The 19611-nt window shown below is 36.8% G+C and overlaps 1 protein-coding gene across 4 annotated transcripts in view; it reads left to right on the top strand.

Annotated features, from left to right (window-relative positions):
- Positions 1-19611, top strand: part of VPS13B (vacuolar protein sorting 13 homolog B) — a 426536-nt gene that overhangs the window by 366491 nt on the left and 40434 nt on the right. For all 4 annotated transcript variants that reach the window (XM_027657093.1, XM_027657096.1, XM_027657095.1 and 1 more), the window contains 3 exons: positions 4772-4953; positions 6740-7089; positions 13387-13548. In XM_027657093.1, the coding sequence (XP_027512894.1) occupies positions 4772-4953; positions 6740-7089; positions 13387-13548 (694 nt within the window). The remainder of the gene's footprint in view (positions 1-4771; positions 4954-6739; positions 7090-13386; positions 13549-19611) is intronic.

Genomic DNA, 19611 nt, shown 5'->3' on the forward strand with positions numbered 1-19611 from the left:
TAGAAAATTTAATTCACTATTAATTATGTAAAAGCATAAAAATGCTTAGTCTTGTTGAAGTTTATTTTCTTAGTTTGATGTTGTATTTTGGATCAGACTCTTAACAGTTGCCATATGCATGCAGCTGCTGCGTAATAATAATAGCATTTCCTTAAAATTCTGCAAGGGTTTTTTTTGGTGGTAACCTCTATGATATGCTAATTATTAATAACAGAGAGCTGATCCCTTGTGTTTTAAGTACTTTATTATTGATTCCTAACATCAGTTATAAAGTATGAAACTTATGTGGTTCATGTAACAAGAAAACAACAGGGTTTGTGAGAAGATGTGGATTCAGCTGATATGTTGAGCCAGGAGCTGGCAGGCTGAAGTATATCAACTAGTAATGAATATGGGAATGTGCAAAGATGTCATGATCCAAATCTTGTGGTATGCAAGCTCTTTCTGAGATCGATCAGGAACGAATTGGAAGTATAAAAATCAAAAAGCTCTCTGGTGAAGGACATAGTATATATGTGTATGTTGTTTGTTTTTAAGAATTTTGTAGCCTGTTCATTATTTCACGTATGCATAAGGTTTGAATGAACATTTATGAATGTTTAATCAATGAATGAACAAATCTGAAGTCCTAAGTGAAATAATTTAGCGTCTCTTTGGGGGTGTAAGACAGTGTTTAGGAAATAAATCATATATGGCATAAATGACCGTTTATGCAAGACCTTAAAGTAGGGGGTTTTATCACGGGAAAATGATCACAGAAATCGTCACAAAATAAATTATTTTTAGAGGTTTTTCATGTTACAGGACTAACAAATCATATTCAAAATTACTTCTAAAGCTTTGTTTGGTTGGTGAGACATTAAAGCCCCTCCCTGTTTTGGTTGGGAGGGGTTTATAATTTTTTGTTTAAATGGGTTATGTTAGAAGATATTTTATATATTTGTGCATCTGCTGTGTAATTTAAACATTATTTCTATAATTACTGACATACTAATGTAAAATAGTAATTGAAAATGCCTTAAGATACAAACCATGAAACAAGTACCAAAACTTTTAAATAAGCTTAAATTGCTACTTTTTAAAAATTCAAGTGAAGAATCATGATCATATTTCTTGCTCATTGTTTTAGCTTTTATTCAAAATAAATGATTTACTGGATTTTGACCTCTAAAAATTTGGGTTCAGACCAGCATTTGAGTCATAAATTAAATGAGTTAAGTGGTCTCTTTCTTCTTCCCAGTGGATATTTTCCCATGTTGTAGTTTCATCACAAATGGCAGTTTTGGTTTAAATATTCCACTCTTAAAATAACAAGAATAATGCAGGTCACTGCTAAGTCATTGCTCCCAGTTGCCATATATTGAATTTGAACTGCTTTGCATGATGTGAATATCATAACTTATATAATTAGTTCAAACATGGGTATTTTCCATTTTAAAAATTCTGATATTTCCCAGGATTTTGAAAAAAAAAAAAATTCTGGTCAGGTCAGTTTTATTTAAAATTTCTTCTGGTTTTGCTACACCCATCCCTCAGCATGTTGTGCCAAACACAAAGCAGTAGAAGCTGGTTGTTCCTTTTCTCTGCAGGTGAAAAATCATGGACGACCCACACAGCTCCAAGGCAGCTGAGAAATGTGAGGGTGTTTTTGTAATGTATTCACTTCATGCAAAAATTTTGATTTCAAAATCACACCTACTTCTGATATTAATGCTCCTACTGTTGTTTACCAAGACTTAATAGAAATTTCCCTGTGTTTTCAGTTAACTCTACTTTCTCTTTTGTTTGTGCACAGCATGTGATGAAGGACTGTGTCTGATTTCTGTGCTCTGTGCAAGGTCAAAGTGGCAGTGCTACAGGTCTGACAGAAGTCTACCTAGGCAAAACATTTAAATGGGATTTAATTTAAAATCAGAGAGTCATGGTAGTGGCTACAGTCCCTCTTTAAAACCTGTTCATTTGATATTACGATTTTTTATTACAGTTGAGTTTTTTTAAGAAAATACAATCGTGGTTTGGTTGCTGCTTTTAGTATATATACTGTAACTGATTTATACTGTTACTGTATTTTTATTTTCATAATGACATGGGGGCTATAATTCTGAATATGGATTCTGGTTGAGTAAAAATCAAATTGACCTCCTCACAGATATAACAATTACACTTCAACGAAATCTGAGTAGATGGGAAAAGAGTGATGAATGAATCCTCATTGCGTTTCTTTTCAAATGCTTTCTAGAAAGTTGTTTTCTCTCTTTAGAGTGCCTTTTCCTTCTAAACAGTGGTTTAGCAAGCATTGTCCTGCTCCTCTCAATCTGTCACTGCTGGCGCTTGTCCCTCCCTAGCAGGAGACAGGGTGAGAGGCCAATTCTGTCCCATGGAGCAACATTGTCCCACTCATTTGCTGTTTCTCTCTGGTTAGGTTTTTAAGCATGTGGCTGGACTCTGAATTTTGTAGGAATTGTTTCATTTGTGAGCCTTTTTGGTTTCTAAGATGACTCTCCATGAGGAAACAAAAAGCAGCTTTGAATCTTTTTGTTCCCAACACTTTAAATTCCAGAATATTATCTCCACTTGGTCTGCTGCTTGTGGGGCAGCAAAACTAGTGCAAAATATGACTAAATACTTTACATTATCTCCCTAGTGTGAAGTTCCTGCCACATTTCCCTCTACATCAAGCACGTCATGTTGCTGTGTGATTATTGTGGTTATGACTGAGAAATTACAAAGATCCCACCACAGTAAAATGCTCAATAAATAAAATGCAGGTACATAAAATTTGACTAAATGCAAAATTGGATGGGATTGTTTTTTTTTTTATTCTATGAAAATATGCATCTCCGAAGCATATTAAAAGAAATAAAAATGCTGAGTCACTGATAGGTGACTGAAGGAATAGGTTTCTGAGGAAAAGATATATATTTTTTCAGAATAAACCTCAAATTTCAGAAATAAATGTCCTTCCTTTTTACAACCATTAGTGTTACAGCTGTTCATGCAAATTAAGTCTTAATTCAGAATGTGAAAGTGCAATTACTTTTTTTTAAAGTTCCTCACAGTTTGGTTAGCATTTGTCTGCACCCGTCTACCATTTTTCCATTTTCATTTTATATTTTCCTGAACTTCTGTTTCTAATCAAAATGCAATGAGCTAAAAACCTTTAAATATTAATCATTATTCTGAGAGAATTAACCAGTACTTAGTTGTCTAAATCAGCATATGAATTTTAGTCCTTTCAGATTTGCTTCCATGCTTTGTTCCAACAATCTAAGAAATATCCATGGCAAAACATAGAAAAGCATCCCACTTCTCTGACTGTGGTCCAGTCCCATAAATATTTAATCATGTGAACACAAAGAATAATTTTATTTCCAAAGATACCTATCTCAAAAGGCCTATAACACCATTTTTTGAATGTAAATTGACAATTTGAAGAAGTAAAGAAGCACAGGAAAGCAGCTAAAATTTCAATTAAGTAATTTATGTTTCATCCTTTACCAACCTAGTCCATTCTTGTCATGATTCTTTGATAATTGGCTAATTTTAGTTAGGTTTTACTGCTGTATAAGTATTTTATGGCCACAAATCTAAAGTTGGATTTAAACTCTATAAATAAATACTGTGCTAGATAGTTACTGTACCACAAAAAAATACTGATAAATTTACCTATCCGTGGAACTCCATTCACTCATAGCTGAACATTTTTAGTACCTACTATATTTGTGCATAATTTTGAGGGAAAACACATTGCATGATGAAAAATTTGGTCCTGAAAGCATAAGATGTTTTGTTTTAAAAACCAATTGTCAAATTTAAACTTCTGTTTGAATTTAAAATATCTTGAAAATGTCAATGAAAATGTATTTGTGGTGCTTTATAAAAGCTAATGACTTTCTGACAGAAATATTAAGTTGACCTTAGTTTATCCTTCATTTAATTTTATTTGAAAAGTAAAGACAGTATTTGACTGAGGACATGGACATAATTCTCTTGAATCAAGTCTAAACTTTTAAACTACAACTCTTTAGTACCAAACTTCGAAAGTAGTGAGAATAAGGAACATTAAGGATAGATTTAGCTTAAATTAGAAAGTTTATTTGTACTTCAGTGGTGTCTTAGCAACCTATAGAATTCTGATGTAGTGTTAGTTTCTCTCAAAAGGCTGAAAGATAATTCTTGGAAATTCATGGTGTCAGGAGCACAGCTATGAAAAAAAATCAGTGGCATGGCATTATAAATGTGTAGTTAATATGTTGTAATAGATGCTAGTAAAGGGCTCCAGGCTGAGCTTATAACACTTAGAGATTCTTTTTAAATTATGATTGTAGAGTGAGAAGAACAAAGGAAATAAAGCTTACAGGGACATAGAAGTATAGAAGTAGTTTTATAAATTTATAAAAAATCATTCTCTTGACCAGATTAACTTGCAGCTCATTCATATAGCTTAAGGAATGATAAAGCAGCTGTTTAGCTATTTCAACAATTAAAAATACCTGATGTATAAGGGTTTTATTTTCTCTAAATATGCATTGTTGTTGTGACTCAAATGTTTGTAAATTGAAAGTGTAGTGTGATAAAAGCGTGGTTGGATTGCAATCTTGTCTGTTCTGTTCTGCTTTGGAAAAAGTACAGACGCTGACATTAGCAGTTAAAATAAACCAATGACATTGTCTGTGTCAGAAAATGAGCATGGAACATGATCAAGTCCTACTGTAAAGTGGTAAAATCCTGGAAGTCCTGAAAGTACTACTTTGTTATCTACCTTCTGCAGCTCGGAAAGTGAATCTGGCTCCCAAAGTGCATGTGATCAGCTTGTAACCCCCACGGCATTAGCAGCCTGTACCAGGGTTGACTCCTGTTTTACTCCTTGGTTTGTGCCATCACTAAGTGTGATGATCCAGTTTACCTGTTTGGAAGTCCACCTATGCCATCATCTTGATCAACTTGGCACAGGTATGTACTCCTTTGTGTAGCATAGTAAAAGCATGTAGTTCATACGTGCTGCTTAACCACTCTTTTGCTGTCTGCAGTCCTCATTTCCTCATTCAAACAGACATTCTTGAAATAAACTATCACAAACAGCCACCAGTGGTACAGGCTCCAGGGTAAAACTGATGACTTCTGTGCACTGAGAAAGTACATACGGTAGGCAGTGAGGCTGATCAGCCCCCTTCCTGCCTCCGGAATGGGTAACCGTAGAAGCCGTCTGTTTGCCATAGTCTGATTAGTGACAGCAGGTGCCACTTCACTTTTGAGCCATCTTAGTGAATGAATTTGATCTTTTACATTTTCCAGCATATTAACAGTACTGCTAAAATATTTGAAGATTTTGCAACCCCCTTAGTAAGAATTCCTTGGAAGAGTTCTGAGAACTACAGATTTAACTGTTGTTTCAGTTATGATCACTTTTGGAGCTACATATGGTTTGGTTCAGTGCTCTCTGTCATTGCATTAATGGCAAATACATTCCAAGAGATCTTTAGATTATTGTCTGATTTTCAAATGCCAGGAATGCTTTCTGTGGAAGATGGGCAAACTTCTTGGATGGTTTTGACAGGGACAGCTTTCTTTGTGAGTAGTTTTTGTGTTTCTGCAAGTATTATAATACATTCATTATGAAATCATACCAAAAATGACATTCAATGACTAGCAAATAATTTCTTGTCTATCAGCTACTTTTATCAGTACATAATTTTCCTCACTATTGCACTCCAATTCCAGATGCTCAGTCTTTAAAAGTACATATACTGGAAAAGGCAAAAATCAGATTAAAATCAAACCCAGCTGTTTCGTTTTTTAACAGCGACTGAGTTTATGCTGTTGTTGCTGTTGTTATAGCATCTAAAGGCCTTAAGTTTTGGGGCTCCTTTGTGCTGTTATACACCAAGGGAGCACAAAACTTACTGTATCTATTACACTTTTGTAGAATAATAGGGCTTGATCCTGGATAGAGATGAGTGTTTTGGTTCCAAATCTGTAGAGCACTAGAGCATATGCTAATTTTCAGCATGTGAGAAGTTCCAGCAATGTAAATAATAACATCAGTGGAAATATTCGCATGCTTCATGTTACACAAGTGGTATACATGCCTTGCAGTGTCTGCTGCCTCAGTGCGCAGCATATTGCAGGCCTGAGACTTCAGTGAAGGCAATAAAATCTTTTTTATGATGTATTTCTCATACTTTAGTCTCAGGATACTGTTTTGTTTCATTTCTGGTGTTATGGGGTAATATGTCGCATCTCAGTGGGTTTGTGATCTTGAACTGTCCATAATTGCATCAAAGACAACTTCCATTGTGGAGCCTGTTAGCCTGCACTGTCACATGTCAGCAAATAGTATAATGCTAATTGTTATTGTGTTCGTAATGTGCTGTGTGTGGAATATCATAGACATCTACTACAACCAAAATTCTCACAGAAATATGGTCTTTGCTCCAAATAGGCAGCAATCTGAAGTATTGAGCAGTGTGTAGATAAAGCAGTTTGGTGGCTGGTCTATTTACCATGAAAAGATTTTGGTTTGCAGATACTTTTTGTTTGCAGCTGTTATTAATTACAATTCTATTTTACATCTAACAAACAGTGTGAACAGCATTCATTTCGGATTTCAGAAATGTCAACTCTTTAATGAATTTTATTTGTTTTATCTTATGTACAGGCAGTTAACACACAATTTACAAAAACATACAGAATGTGGTGATTGTGATGTTCCAGTCTTGTTTTTTCTTTCACTTTTCAGCACCACCAAAGTTTCTTCAGCCATTTTTATCTGATAAGAACATGCCATCTGAACTAGAATACATGATAGTTTCCTTTGATGAGCCTCATGTATATCTTCGTCAGTGGAATGATGAATCAGTGTTCCAGGAGATCCAGTTTTCAACTCAAGCCGACTGTAAACTTTTGGAGTGTCGAAATGTGACTCTGCAGAGTGTTGTGAAACCTTTAAAAATCTGGGGACAGATTGCTATTTCCAGCAGCACAACAAGAAGGCTATTGGACTGCACAGTGATGGTTGACCCCATTTTCATCAACTTTGGCCAATATGCAGTTCATTCATTAAATACAGCAATTCAAGCTTGGCAGCAGGTATGCAAATGCAATAGTGAGAATGTAGCTATTGTGATTAATTTAATAGCAAATTAGAATAACAACTGCATTCATTAAAAATATTCCAAGATGTAAAAGCTGTACCGTATACTGAAAGTGGTTTTTGCTAATAAACATTAATTCTGTGATAGCAATTAAAATTAGGAGACAGTGTTTGCTATCTGTAAAGGTAAATGTAGCCAAAACTGCTTAAACTTCAGTGAAACTACGTGAATTTATATCAGAATAATCAAAATCTTGGTCTTGAAATGCATAATATTCCATTAATTTATGAAAAGGTGAGTGAGACACGATATGTAAGCACAGCTAAGTCTGAGCACCAGAGCATATTGTTTCCAGCTACTACTTCCATCCTTATTGAAGTTCAGCACTAGTTTCACATTACATTCTCTGCAAGCAGCATTAATGGCTGAAGCCAGTCCCAGTATAAGGAACCTTGCTTCTGCAATGACCCCTCAAAGGCCTGTAATTCCCTTACTCTACTACAGCCTTGAAATCAAATCATTCTCTTCATCTGCCTGAAGACCTATGTGGAGCCTGGGAATTAATTACCTATCATGGCACTACAATAACAAAGCCCCCAAAAAGGATAAAACATCTGTTTTATATCAAAAAATTCTTTTTTAAGGGCATTCCATGGTTTTCTTGTTGCAAAAGGACATTCATAAAACAAGATCTAGTGTGATTTAAATCTTTACAACTGGCTCAAATATCAATGTGAACAAAAATCTTTGTAGCTCCAATTTCTGGTTTTTGTCATATTTTGAACAATACTTTTAATAAAAAACAAACATAGAAAGTATAAGAGAGTCCTTGATAGGCTGTTTAAGCCCAAAATATTTCTGACTTAATACTACTCTCTCATCTAAGACATGTGTGGCAACTACTGCAAAATGGCCTTCAGAAAGGTCAGTTTCCTCTTAGGATGGGAAAAAAAAGATCTCTCAGACATAGCTATACATATAAATAAAATATGGTGCATAAATATTTAAATGTTTTAAACCACATCACAGTGTGAGTGACTGACTGACTATTCTTTGCCTTGAAGGAATATTCTGAGTTGAAAAAAATGGAATTGTATATTTGATTAAGTAGAGCCATATGTCGCATAGTATATTGCTGACAGGTACATTCTATGAATAGTTGGTACTGATTTATACATGGATTTGGCAATGTTAACATGAGCCACAGGAGGATATACTTCTGTAATTGTTGCTGTAATTTTCTCGTTTCCTCTCATGTCAAGGGTTCTTGCCACCATGTTCTGATGTGGTGGGTATCTAGCCCTGAGTATTTGAGATTAAAAACTTGCATTGCTTTGAAATTAGGGAACAGTTAACACACAAGTGGGTTCAAAATGGATTATTAAATTAATTGTTGCCAAGATGGTTTTTATGTGACTTTACCTCTAGATTGGGAGGTTGGCATGCACTGCATGGGGAGGGAATAAATTTCACAATAATAGGCATTGTTTGTTGTTTGCTGTTCACACAAAATGCAATATAAATGCTGCAACTAGAAGCATTAATTTAATAACCAGAAAAGGTTATTTGAATTCTCCACATACTTTTTACGGGGTTAATATCTGAAACAAGTGATGTCGTAGTCAGTAGACAGACAGATGAAGCATGAAACAATTTGGCCCTGAACCTTTAGGTCAGGAGTTCAGGATTACCAGAAGCCTCTGTCAGTGTCTTTGTTTCCTAAATATAGACTGATTTTTTTTTAATTTTATTTTTTCCTTTTTTTTGAGGGAGTTCGGTGGGGTTTTTTTTGTTTAAGTAATGGTGAACATCTTGAAAGTAGATTGAACCTAAAAAACACAAGGCATACAACTTGCTTTATACTTCTAAGTCACATGCTGAAAATCTGAGAGGATTAGCACTTTTAGAAAACAGTTTCCCCTTTTGACATATTTCATTGTCTGATCTGAAATCTCTATTTAAATACAAACAGTAACTGGCTAATGAACATCTAAATGCAAAGCTAGAGTAATGGGTTTCATAATTCAAGAACGGGGCAGGGAACTTCAAGGTTGTTATTAATTTAGTTTTATTATTTAGTAATAACACATAGACTATCAAGTGAGATAGAAAATGCATGTCTCCTGTGAATATAAGTGGAGTGAAGGATGTGGTGATTTTTTCCTTTATTTGGGCATTTAAGCCTTCACAAATTGTTTTACAGCATTAGCACTTTATGATATCTAGAGACAGAGGGTCAACTGAGAAAGCAGCTCCCCAGGTATGGTACTGAATGTTATTCCTGGGAAAAAGCTTTTCCTTTGTGGTTTCGTGTTGCAAATGTTTTCCTGAACTCCTCGGAAATTACAAAAACTCCTGTTTTAAACCTGTTTTAAACCACTAGAACTTCTTTTCCTCAAGGTCTGCATGGTGCTTAACCTTTCTGTTGGCAGTTGCGTAAGTTTTCTTAATGAGCTAGGATCAGTCGAAATGACGTCTTGTGATCATAGTAGTTTCCCCATCTTTCTACCATAAGCACAAAGAACAAAGGAAAAGGATACAGAAAGTTTGTAGCTGATAATGTCAGGACATCGCTGTGAGAATGAAGTTTAAAGAATCCTATGGAAAATTTTCTTTTCTCTTAGAGGAACTTCAAGGGAGATAAGAAATTGCTAAAGATTTTCTGTCCAAAAAACATTACTAGGTGAGAGTGTGTGTATGTACATGAGAGGGAGAGAAACAGCTTGCAGAAGTCTTAGGTAGCTTGTGAAGCTCAAAGAAAATAACTTTGTGCATATAAAGAGGCCTAGGCTTTTATGATTTTTTTTTTTCCCCAGATCCAGAAATGCTTTGAAATAGCTATGAGCTGAGACATGAGCAGAAAGATCTGAATGACTAGGGAAAGTCTGGTGACTAGTATTATGTAGGATGTTTTCCCCCCTCTCTAAACAGAATTCACAAAATATTTGGAAGTCCAATAAAAGAGAGACACTTTCCAGGCTTCTCTGAGAGAAAAGAACAGCTGAAGAATGATCTAAAGAGTGGCAAGAAATCGTCCCCCAGGAACTGACCCTAGTCTGTATCTGATTCAGGCTGTTGATCTTTTGCTGATTCTTTTGATTTGCTGTTTTTATTCAGAGAGGGAATTCTTTTCTTAATCCATACTTAGGTGTTTTCTGCTCCTGGAGTCATCATTCAGCCCTTCAGCATCATTGCCACACAAATGGCCCAGTTCTATTTGGGTTTTTTATGCCTGTTTTCTCTAGACTCTCTTTTATCAATCAAGATTTCCTCACTGCATCTTTTTGGTGACTTTTTATTTTCTCCCTTTCTGCTTACCCCATAGAAGCTTCTACTGTGAGACTTCAGTAGCAATGTGGAAATCCATCTCCCTGTGATGGGTACAAGAACTTGCTGCAGATCCTCAGGGATCAAGAAGCATGGGTTCTATTCTATCTGGGAAAAATCTGCTGTCTTTACTGCAAGGAGAATAAAGTTCCCTAGAACCCTGCCTCTGCAGTGAATAGTTGCCATACTGAGCTAAAGCATCCCCAAGCTTCCTTGACGTTCCTTTAGTCATCTCTTATTACCAAGACCTGAGGCATCTGTAGCTTTCTCTTAAGCCTGGCAGCATGGACCAATGCCTTATTATGCAAAACTTGGTATTTCCTGGGTTAAAACTTTGGAATTATTATAAAATACCTCTTTCATTTAACTTTCCGAAGTGTTGCTGTTAAAAGCTTTGGATTCTAGTAGCAAACCTAGCATTTAAGACTAGTGAGTAATGACAATCATTCATCAGCAGCAAAATGTGTCGAAGTCTATTAATAATTCCTGATGGGATAACATTCTTCCAGCACAATTTAGGAGCTCTATTCATGCCAAAAACTTGCTGGACTCTCTTTTCCCTCTGGATAATGCAAGAACCTACAGTTTGTGTTTACTTACTTGAAACTAAGTTAGTTAGTAAGGTAAAAAGAAGGAAGTTCGTCACCTTCTGGTGTTGTTCTTCCAGTCTCTGCGTAATCAGCAAGAAAATGTATTGGAGTAAAAAAACCTTTTCTTACATTCCCCTGGGGTTAGATCTAGGTTTGACTATAGCAACATACTTAGCTCTGTGGATAGTAAATCCTCCCTTTTAGAAAGAACATTTTGCAAAGCTGTTACGGGAAAATATATATATTTGTGGTAGACTTATGGGTATGTGGGTATGGCAGCTTGACAGTAAAAAGTCATAGATCCTCCACTATAAAATGCCAAAATAAACTCTGCACTCTGAAGTGGCACTGTAAATGTCAGCCTTTAGTACACTCAGATCTGCTACTGAATGTCATACAGACATATTTCTCTGTAATGAATTTTGATGCTTAGAAGAAGTGCAGTTTTAGTTGTGCTTACCTAACTCTTGTTTCACAGAAGATACCTGATCTTATGCAGAACAATTAATGAAATTTGGGAAGAAACCTTTAATCTAAATATTCTAATGCTTAAATACTCCTTGGGTGAATAGTTTTTGCACAAACACTCCCAGCCAATCATTCTGATATTCCTTTACGAAGGGAATTGCAACCTGCCTTAATTAAGGACAAAGGGCAAGGGGCACAAACTCAAAGACAGGGTGTTCCATCTGAACATCATGAAAAACATCTTTTCTGTGAGGGTGACAGAGCACAGGTTGTCTGGAAAAGCTGTGGAGTCTCCTTTGGAGATATTCGAAAACTGTCTGTGTGCAATCCTGTGCAACCTGCTCTAGGTGAACCTGCTTCAGCAGAGGGGTTGGAGTAGGTGATGTCCAGGGGTGCCTTCCAGCCCCAACCACTCTGTGATTCATCTTTGATCGTTCTGAAGTTGATAACAATAGTGGACATGCATTCAAAGATGCTCAATTGGACATACCTTGCACACTTCACTTTTCAGAAAAACTCTTCCATGTGCATCACCAGCAATGGGCTACAAGTAGTGTACCAGACAGTTTTTCATGAATAACTGAGGATCCATAGGGATCTGTGAGGAAAGATTTCTCTCCCTCTTGTTTGATCTCTGAGTTTCTGCAGGCATCCAGGCACATTGTTATCAAAGAACTAAGAGACTCGTATGATTAGAGACAGGGAAGGTGCTAGCTTTGTTGGTCCATTTAAAAGGTCCACTGAGAGAGCAAGGAGGGGAAACAGCTCTCAGAAACCATGGAGGTTCCATAAGTTAGAGAAAACGTCATGGGAAGAAAGGATGAGAAGAGACCAGCTGGGCTATGTTATGAAGAAGGAAACCAACCAACAGTAAAATGTTGTCAAAAGTGTGTACTAGGAAAGATGGGTCAAAAAGAGGTAAAAAAACCCACAAGAAGATGAATTCCTGTCTGTGTGCAGGAATTTAATGAGTGTTATACTCATTAAATTGCATGAAGACTATCCAAATGTTACTTTCTTTGAGTCATTGTTATGGTTGCTAGATAGTGGAAGGTGCCAGCCCAGTAGTGACTAGGGCAGAAGTATATGAGAGATGATCTCCAAACCAAATTATCAGTCACACTTTGACCTCTCCCATATAGGGGATTATAGTTCGTGCCTTCAGGAGCTGTAGCTCTGGTAATTTTTATGACTATCATATAGTCTCACTGTGTCAACAGAGTGACAAGCAGCCAGATGAAAAGCAGAAACAGGGGATGGAAGAATGCTGCAGGCTGGAGAAATAATATTGTAAAATCTGAAATACTTTTAAAACTCTTGATAATTTTTTTTTTCCTTTTAAATTGCATGGTGCATTTTCAGACTAGCCTCATTGACCTATGAAAATACACTCCCCATGTCTCCTGCTTTTTCTTTAGTTGACTTTTCAAGTGTTGTGGTATCAAGAAAGGGAGAGTCTTCTTCTGCTGACCCACAGCAACATTTCAAAGTAGAAGCAGCAGCTGGGGAAAAGGAAATGCAACCTGTTGGCCTTAGAGATCAGTTGTCAAGCATGGCAAAAGCTCTTCATGCCTCCCTGCTCAGTTTGTAGTGCCCTGTCTGCCCTGTGTGACATGTAATTCCCACAGAATTGAATTTCGTTGAAGTTTTTTACCCAAATTAGGAAGTTTAGTCTTTATTGTAGTTTTAAATCTAAGATTTGCTGTACAGAAACATAAAGTAAAATATGATAAGTCTTAGAATATATTTTGTCAACCTAAACACTATATTTTGCAGAGAGTAGAGTGCTATGAGACCAAAACTAATTGGAGAGATCTTGCATTTCTGTGTTGTAACAGTCGCCACTGGGCAGGCAGCTGCCAAATTCTTACTGATTCTTACTGGCTTTCATATCCCTTTCCTTCCAGAACCAATGCCCTGAGGCAGAGGAGTTAGTCTTCAGCCATTTCGTGATGTGTAATGACACACAAGAGACACTGCGGTTTGGCCAGGTGGATACTGATGAAAATATTTTGCTGGCCAGTCTCCACAGTCACCAGTACAGCTGGCGCTCGCACAAGTCCCCGCAGGTATGTCAGAAACAGTCCTCCCAGTGCAGCATTTGCTAAAGCTGACTCTTGGCTTTACATGCTGATTCTTTGGTTTTCTCTGTTGCCTTGACTATCTCTCAAGCTCCAGTTTCTTCAGGAGTCACATGCTGGGGCTGCAACAGAGAGAAAAGGTAAACATAGAGTGAGGAAAGCCAGAAGTGTTTAGAAGTTACTCAAGGGTGGAACTGGATGTGCATGACCGCTTTTTGTAAAACCGAGCGCTTGTGGAAACTGAAGCTTCTGAAAAAAAGAGAAAGACAGCTTGCCAGGTTTTTATAACTAAGTGATCAGTGTCTGTTTTCTGAGATGTACATTAGAGGTTTGGGGAATTTTTTTAATGAATTGTTTTTGCCAGAAGCATCTGTTCACTGAAATTGTTTGCAGAACAGGGTCAAACTGGACAAAGCGCTCAAATTAGCATGTGCTCGCATTAGAAAAGATTTGAAGTTGTGAGAAACACCCCACTTATATAGCTCAAATAACTCAGGTTCTGTTGCTTTGATTTTATTTGAAGAATAAACACTGAAACTGAAATAAAATATTTTTAAACTATCAGCAGGAAGTATTTCAATGAAACCATAGAATCAAATAAATTGAAAAGACCTTTAAAATCATTGAGTCCAGCTCAGCACTGCCAAGTCCACTGCTAAACCATCTCCCTAAGTGCCACATCCACACATCTTTTAAATACTTTCAGGGGTGGTGACTTGACCAGTTCCCTGTCCAACCTGTTCCATTGCTTGACAACCCTTACTGTGAATTTTTCCTAATATCCAATCTAAACCTCCCTGTCACAACTTGAAGCCATTTCCTCTTGTCCTATCACTTGTTACTTGGGAGAGGAAACCAACACTTGGATGGTGGTGAGAAATGGACTTTTCATCTTAATTCAAAACAAGATAGGAATTTAAATTTTTGAAAAGGAAAATGTTAATGAGACAGCAAACCTATTTCTTCTCTTTTCTTAATATATACCCAACTCCTGCTGAGTGGGAGACTAGGTACCTGTGCCACTCTGCTTGTTGAGCTGTACTCCTGCTCTGAAGGGTTACTAAAATTTTTGCAGGTCCTAGAAGATGTGTAGTGAACAGGGTTCCTCAGTCCTCTAGAGCCCTAGAAGATACCAGTATTAGCATGTGAGAAAGAAGGTATTATAATTCTAAACAGAAGCTGTGCCCATTTTCACCACTGGCAAGTTTCAACTTACATTGGGAAGCAGATATGGCAAATTTACTGTGCTTTTCATTCATATGTCAGCTGGTAAATGTGCAAAACTACTGAATTTTACATGAATGTGGTCATCTGTGCAGAGAAAATTCAGCCAGAGTAAACAGTTGTAGTTGACACTGAAGTCAAGACATAAGTTAAGAGGAAACCAGACTAATAAAGGGCTGTCTTACCCCAGCGACAGAGGAGCTGTTATAAACAGTGTGTGCACAGAGGGAGGCCTTTGGAGACGTAGAGACTCTGGAGTACTGTACATCCCTTTTCATGTTTTCAAAAAAGACATATGTTTTCTCATATGAGCAAAAGGCCTGTGATGTCCCAGCCCACAGGCGAGCAAACCAAATGGGTGACTGTGCTCTGCGCAATTGGGCATGTGTCAGTGTGAGACAGGATCCCCACTTGTCAAGTGACACTTGGGTTATGATAGATGTAATTCCCTTCAGTTGTGTGAGGGAGAAAGAAAGCTAGCTAAACATGGCATATATTTCATAACCAATTACCATTTGTTTTTGTAGCAACCACCCAAAAAACATTTAAACCTTTTCATAAACACGTGGAAGAAGAAGGAAATATTTAAAGCAATTGTAAATAAACCCACAACCAAGTAAGGCTTTATTCCTAAAAATTTGTTATATCCATTGTTGCATCCATATTATTATATAAAATTACTTAGTTGTGAATCCATCAGAAAACCAAATCACACATAAGGGAGTGGGTGAGGTGACAGTAGGAACTTCAGATTCATTTTTCAGATATTCATTCTTCAGCTGAGAGTTGGTGATGTCAAAGGGTTTCCCCATGCTGTTTTGCTCTGATCAGATTTAGATTCACTGAAGAACTGGGCTGATAAACAGTCAGGAGTGTCATGATGGATTCCCAAGTCCCAGAAGCTCACTTCTGACTCAACCATATTGCTGGCCAGCAGGCTCTTCTAGTAGGGGGGTTATACCTCCCTTGTCCCAACCCTTGGAATAATTTCAAGATGATTTCTGCTCTCTTAACATTTTTCAACAGTCTTCTCTTGCTGGTAAAATTAGGGACTAAAAAATAGCTGAGGTAATTTCACTGAAAATATATGGAAGCACAGGCTTTCTACACACTGTTGAGATGGAACCAAATTTTCTTCACAAAGGTCAGAGAACCTTGGCATTCCCCTATAGGCTTATTCATTTGGTTAATGCCAAATACAAATCATTGTAAAAATAACGTGCTTCAGAATGGCAGCTCATCTGAACAGTACAATCCTTTTTTGTTTCAAATCATACAAAACAAGTTTGTTTAAATATTATTACAAATGTTGTCATGTACATTTTTTCAGTGATTAATACAAATCCTTGAAATGAAAATAATCAAGACATCAGGTTGTCCCTGTTATGCTGTGGCACTTTTCTAATTGTTTCCATGCAAAACTATCTAACAGCTTATTATCCAAAGGTCAGAATAATGCCCAAGCATGGACAAACCCTCCCAGTGTCATATTCATGGAATGCTAGATGACTTCATAGTTATGAAATTATTTCATTTCTCATGATAATTCCTGACTTGCCAAGTTAGTGAATTTTAAGAACTCTGAGAGCCGATTGTAAGATAAATGTGAAATAATCCATACTTCTGGAGTCAGGGACTTCCCTCCAGGCATTAGTTCATACTTGACTTACTTGACTTACTCTTGGGGATAAAATGAGTTAGGACAAGGTCTTAGATACCACATTCTCTTACTGGGAAAGAAAACCAACTTGCACAACTTCGGCTGGCTCATGTTTCTTGTTACACAGGCACTAAGAAGCAGTGGTTGCCATGAAATACTTTATTTAACCTCTGCAAAATGTTTTTTTAGTATGGCAAGGCAGTTCAGTTAAATGAAAATAAATAGTTTTAAAAGGATTGTGTTTCTTTTACATTCACATCAATAAAATTGTCCATTTTTCTTTTGCTAATTAAACATAGAGATGCAGTAATTGCCCATTTAAACTATTTAACACAAATATATATACCTAAAATAAGTTATTTTTTATATTAGAAGATAGTTATATAATGTTTTATTTACATTTAGAATTAATTTTAATATTAATGAAGCTACTACAGTCTATAATTAAAAATTGTTCAACTTTTTCATGTTACAAAAACAGCGAGATCACACCAAAGATTTGGATTTTTCAGCTCTTGATGGTGTCCGTCCAGCTGTTTTGCTTAACTTAAAGCTTCTTGCTTCCTCTGTTTTTTTTCCTGCCCAGATCCTCTACATTTCAGGAACCTAACCTTTCCCTTTTAACTTTCATTCTGAATACTGCAGGTCTCGCTAGTTTGGCTAATATTTCAGTAATAAGTCTGAGGTCCAATGCTCACTCTTCTATTCCTCTCCATCCCCCCACATTTTCCTCAGATTTCATGAGGTTTTGACCTTCCTTAGGGATAAGACACCCCCAACTGTATAGTTCCTTTCAGAGTTGAGGTAGGTCCAAACCTGATGGCATTTGAGGCTTTAAGCAACTCTAGCTAAAGCTGCCAGACTTCGTGAGTTCCTTTTGCAGATTTTAATGAAAGATAGAGGTCTGTTAGATGTCATTAAAAAGGAAGACAAGCTACATCACTCCTGTGCTGTACTGACAACACTGGCTCCTACGTCATTATTGGATCGAGTCTGCACTCCTTATCTTGATCTTCACATTTCTTTGTGGGATGGGCCCCAGTTATGTCAAAAGTCATGTTTGTCTCCAACACAGCTGTGTTTTTTAGGAGAAGAACTGGAGCATATGATACATAGGGTGAAACTCTGAAGTTAGAAGAGATCAGATCTTCCTAGCAATTTACTCAGAGTTAAGGAATTCTGTCTTGCAAGACAGTAGGCAGTTGGAGGGTCCCACTAGGGATCACAGCAAATGTAAAAACCAGCTATTCATGTGAGAGTCCCCTGACTGTATTCTGCAGATTGATTGCTTGTGAATAGACAGCACTAATTGTCTATAACATGCTAGTTATTACTAGTTGTTTTCCCCGCACAAACTTCAGCAGAGTCTTCTGAAGAAGCAAAGAGTGATGGATTTAAGTTCATTCTTTTGTTTTCTATGAAAAACATAATGTCGCATAGGAGAAGTTTTTAGAAGTAGCAGCTCTCAAACCTTTCTGCAGTTTCCTCACAGTGTTACAGTAACAGTCCATTTTCACTTTTCACCGTCTTTAACTTGAAGCAGCAGATGTAGTGGGTGAAAATCAGTTCCTCTGTTGATTTGGGCAGTTATTTCAATGAGAATGTGACCAAGTTACAGTTTATAAACAAAATCGATTTGTTTCTTAACACAGTAGGTAAATATGCCTGAAATAACTCTGTGCCACTTTATTGCTACTTACATAGAATTTGAGGGAAAATATCTCTATCACTTACTTTTCTTCTGATTATGCACTTAAAAATCCTTTAGTTAGATATTAGTACTGGTACTGGTTAGTACATTATTAATACCTTCACTGGAACACATTTAGAGTTCTTATTCTCTTATTTTAAACAGTATGCCTGCAAAGCACAAATTCTGATAGAATTTTATGAACATATTTTTAAGGGCTACTGTAATTTTGCGAATAGCAAATTTGCTATTTAAGAGCCTCTTTCTTGTTCTCCTACAAAAAAATAGTGAAACCAAATTTTAATTTATGTGGCATCTCCAGCAGGACCACAATTTATTGTTATTTATTTCCATGTTGCCATTCTTTCAGATATTGGATTATATAATGTGTAAAATTCTATGCAGTACTCTGTGGGTTCAAACTTAGAAACTGTAGCTTATATGTCAGTTATTATTAGGATATTTTCCTGGTTTACTGTTTAGAATATTACAGGATCTCTGCACAATCTCTTGTACTTTACATAATCCTCCTCATGTCATTTACAAAACAACAGGCAAAAACCAGTTTTCAGTTAATTTATACTGTTCAAGTACTGTTGCTTTTCTTTGGAGTCCTGCATTCTAAATCAATGCTTATACTATATTACATGTCATTGACTTTCTAGATAATATCTGAAGCAAATAAGGATTGATATTATCCATGAACCTTCATAATTTGGTTACTGTTCCTTAACCTCCTCTTCTGCAGTGTGTAGAGAGAGTTTGTACCTGTGAGTTTCAGGTCTCCTTTGCAGGTTATTTGAGGCTCACAACACCTCCAGGAGCCCCCAGGGTCAGAGTTTATCTGACAAGTGTGACCTTTTTTCTACCAGCCAGCATGGGGGTGATGGAAACTGCCTTCTCCCATGCTCTGTACTGGCCTTCTGTCTTACAAGGACTGATAGTATAGGACTGGTCCCACGAGAAAATGAAGCCAAAGTGAAATTTAAGCTGTTTTGGTGGCCACTGCAGCTGATAATGTGCAGAATGAACATTTCATTCACTGTTTACCCAAATACCAGTTGGTTTTATTGTTGTAAATCCCAACCCTAGTCAAGAGCCACCTTGTATCCTGAAAACATAGCAGAAAAATACCAGTCAAGCTTCTCCTTTAATTTTTCAATTAAAAAGTGCTTTAGCTTCAAGTCTTAGAATTCAGCTCGCATTTCCAGGGCAACATTTCCTCCATGCTTCTGTGTTATCACAGCGTTTATTTTACTATCTTCTATCTTTTAAAATAAGAACTACCTTCACACCATTAATCAGGTCCTGATTTGATTCCTCCCGGTCTCTCAGAGTTCAGAGCAATACAAGCAAAACAAGACAGATACAATCTAAGTAAAGAACCTTGGTGAAACCAAGTTAACTTTGGTGGGTCTACGAGCGAAGTGGAAGTCAAATTTGCATCACTAAGCATTTTGAGGGTTTGAGCTTTAGA

The sequence above is a fragment of the Corapipo altera genome, unplaced genomic scaffold (genome assembly GCF_003945725.1).
Source record: "Corapipo altera isolate COAL_440 unplaced genomic scaffold, ASM394572v1 52b, whole genome shotgun sequence".
Classification (NCBI taxonomy): domain Eukaryota; kingdom Metazoa; phylum Chordata; class Aves; order Passeriformes; family Pipridae; genus Corapipo; species Corapipo altera.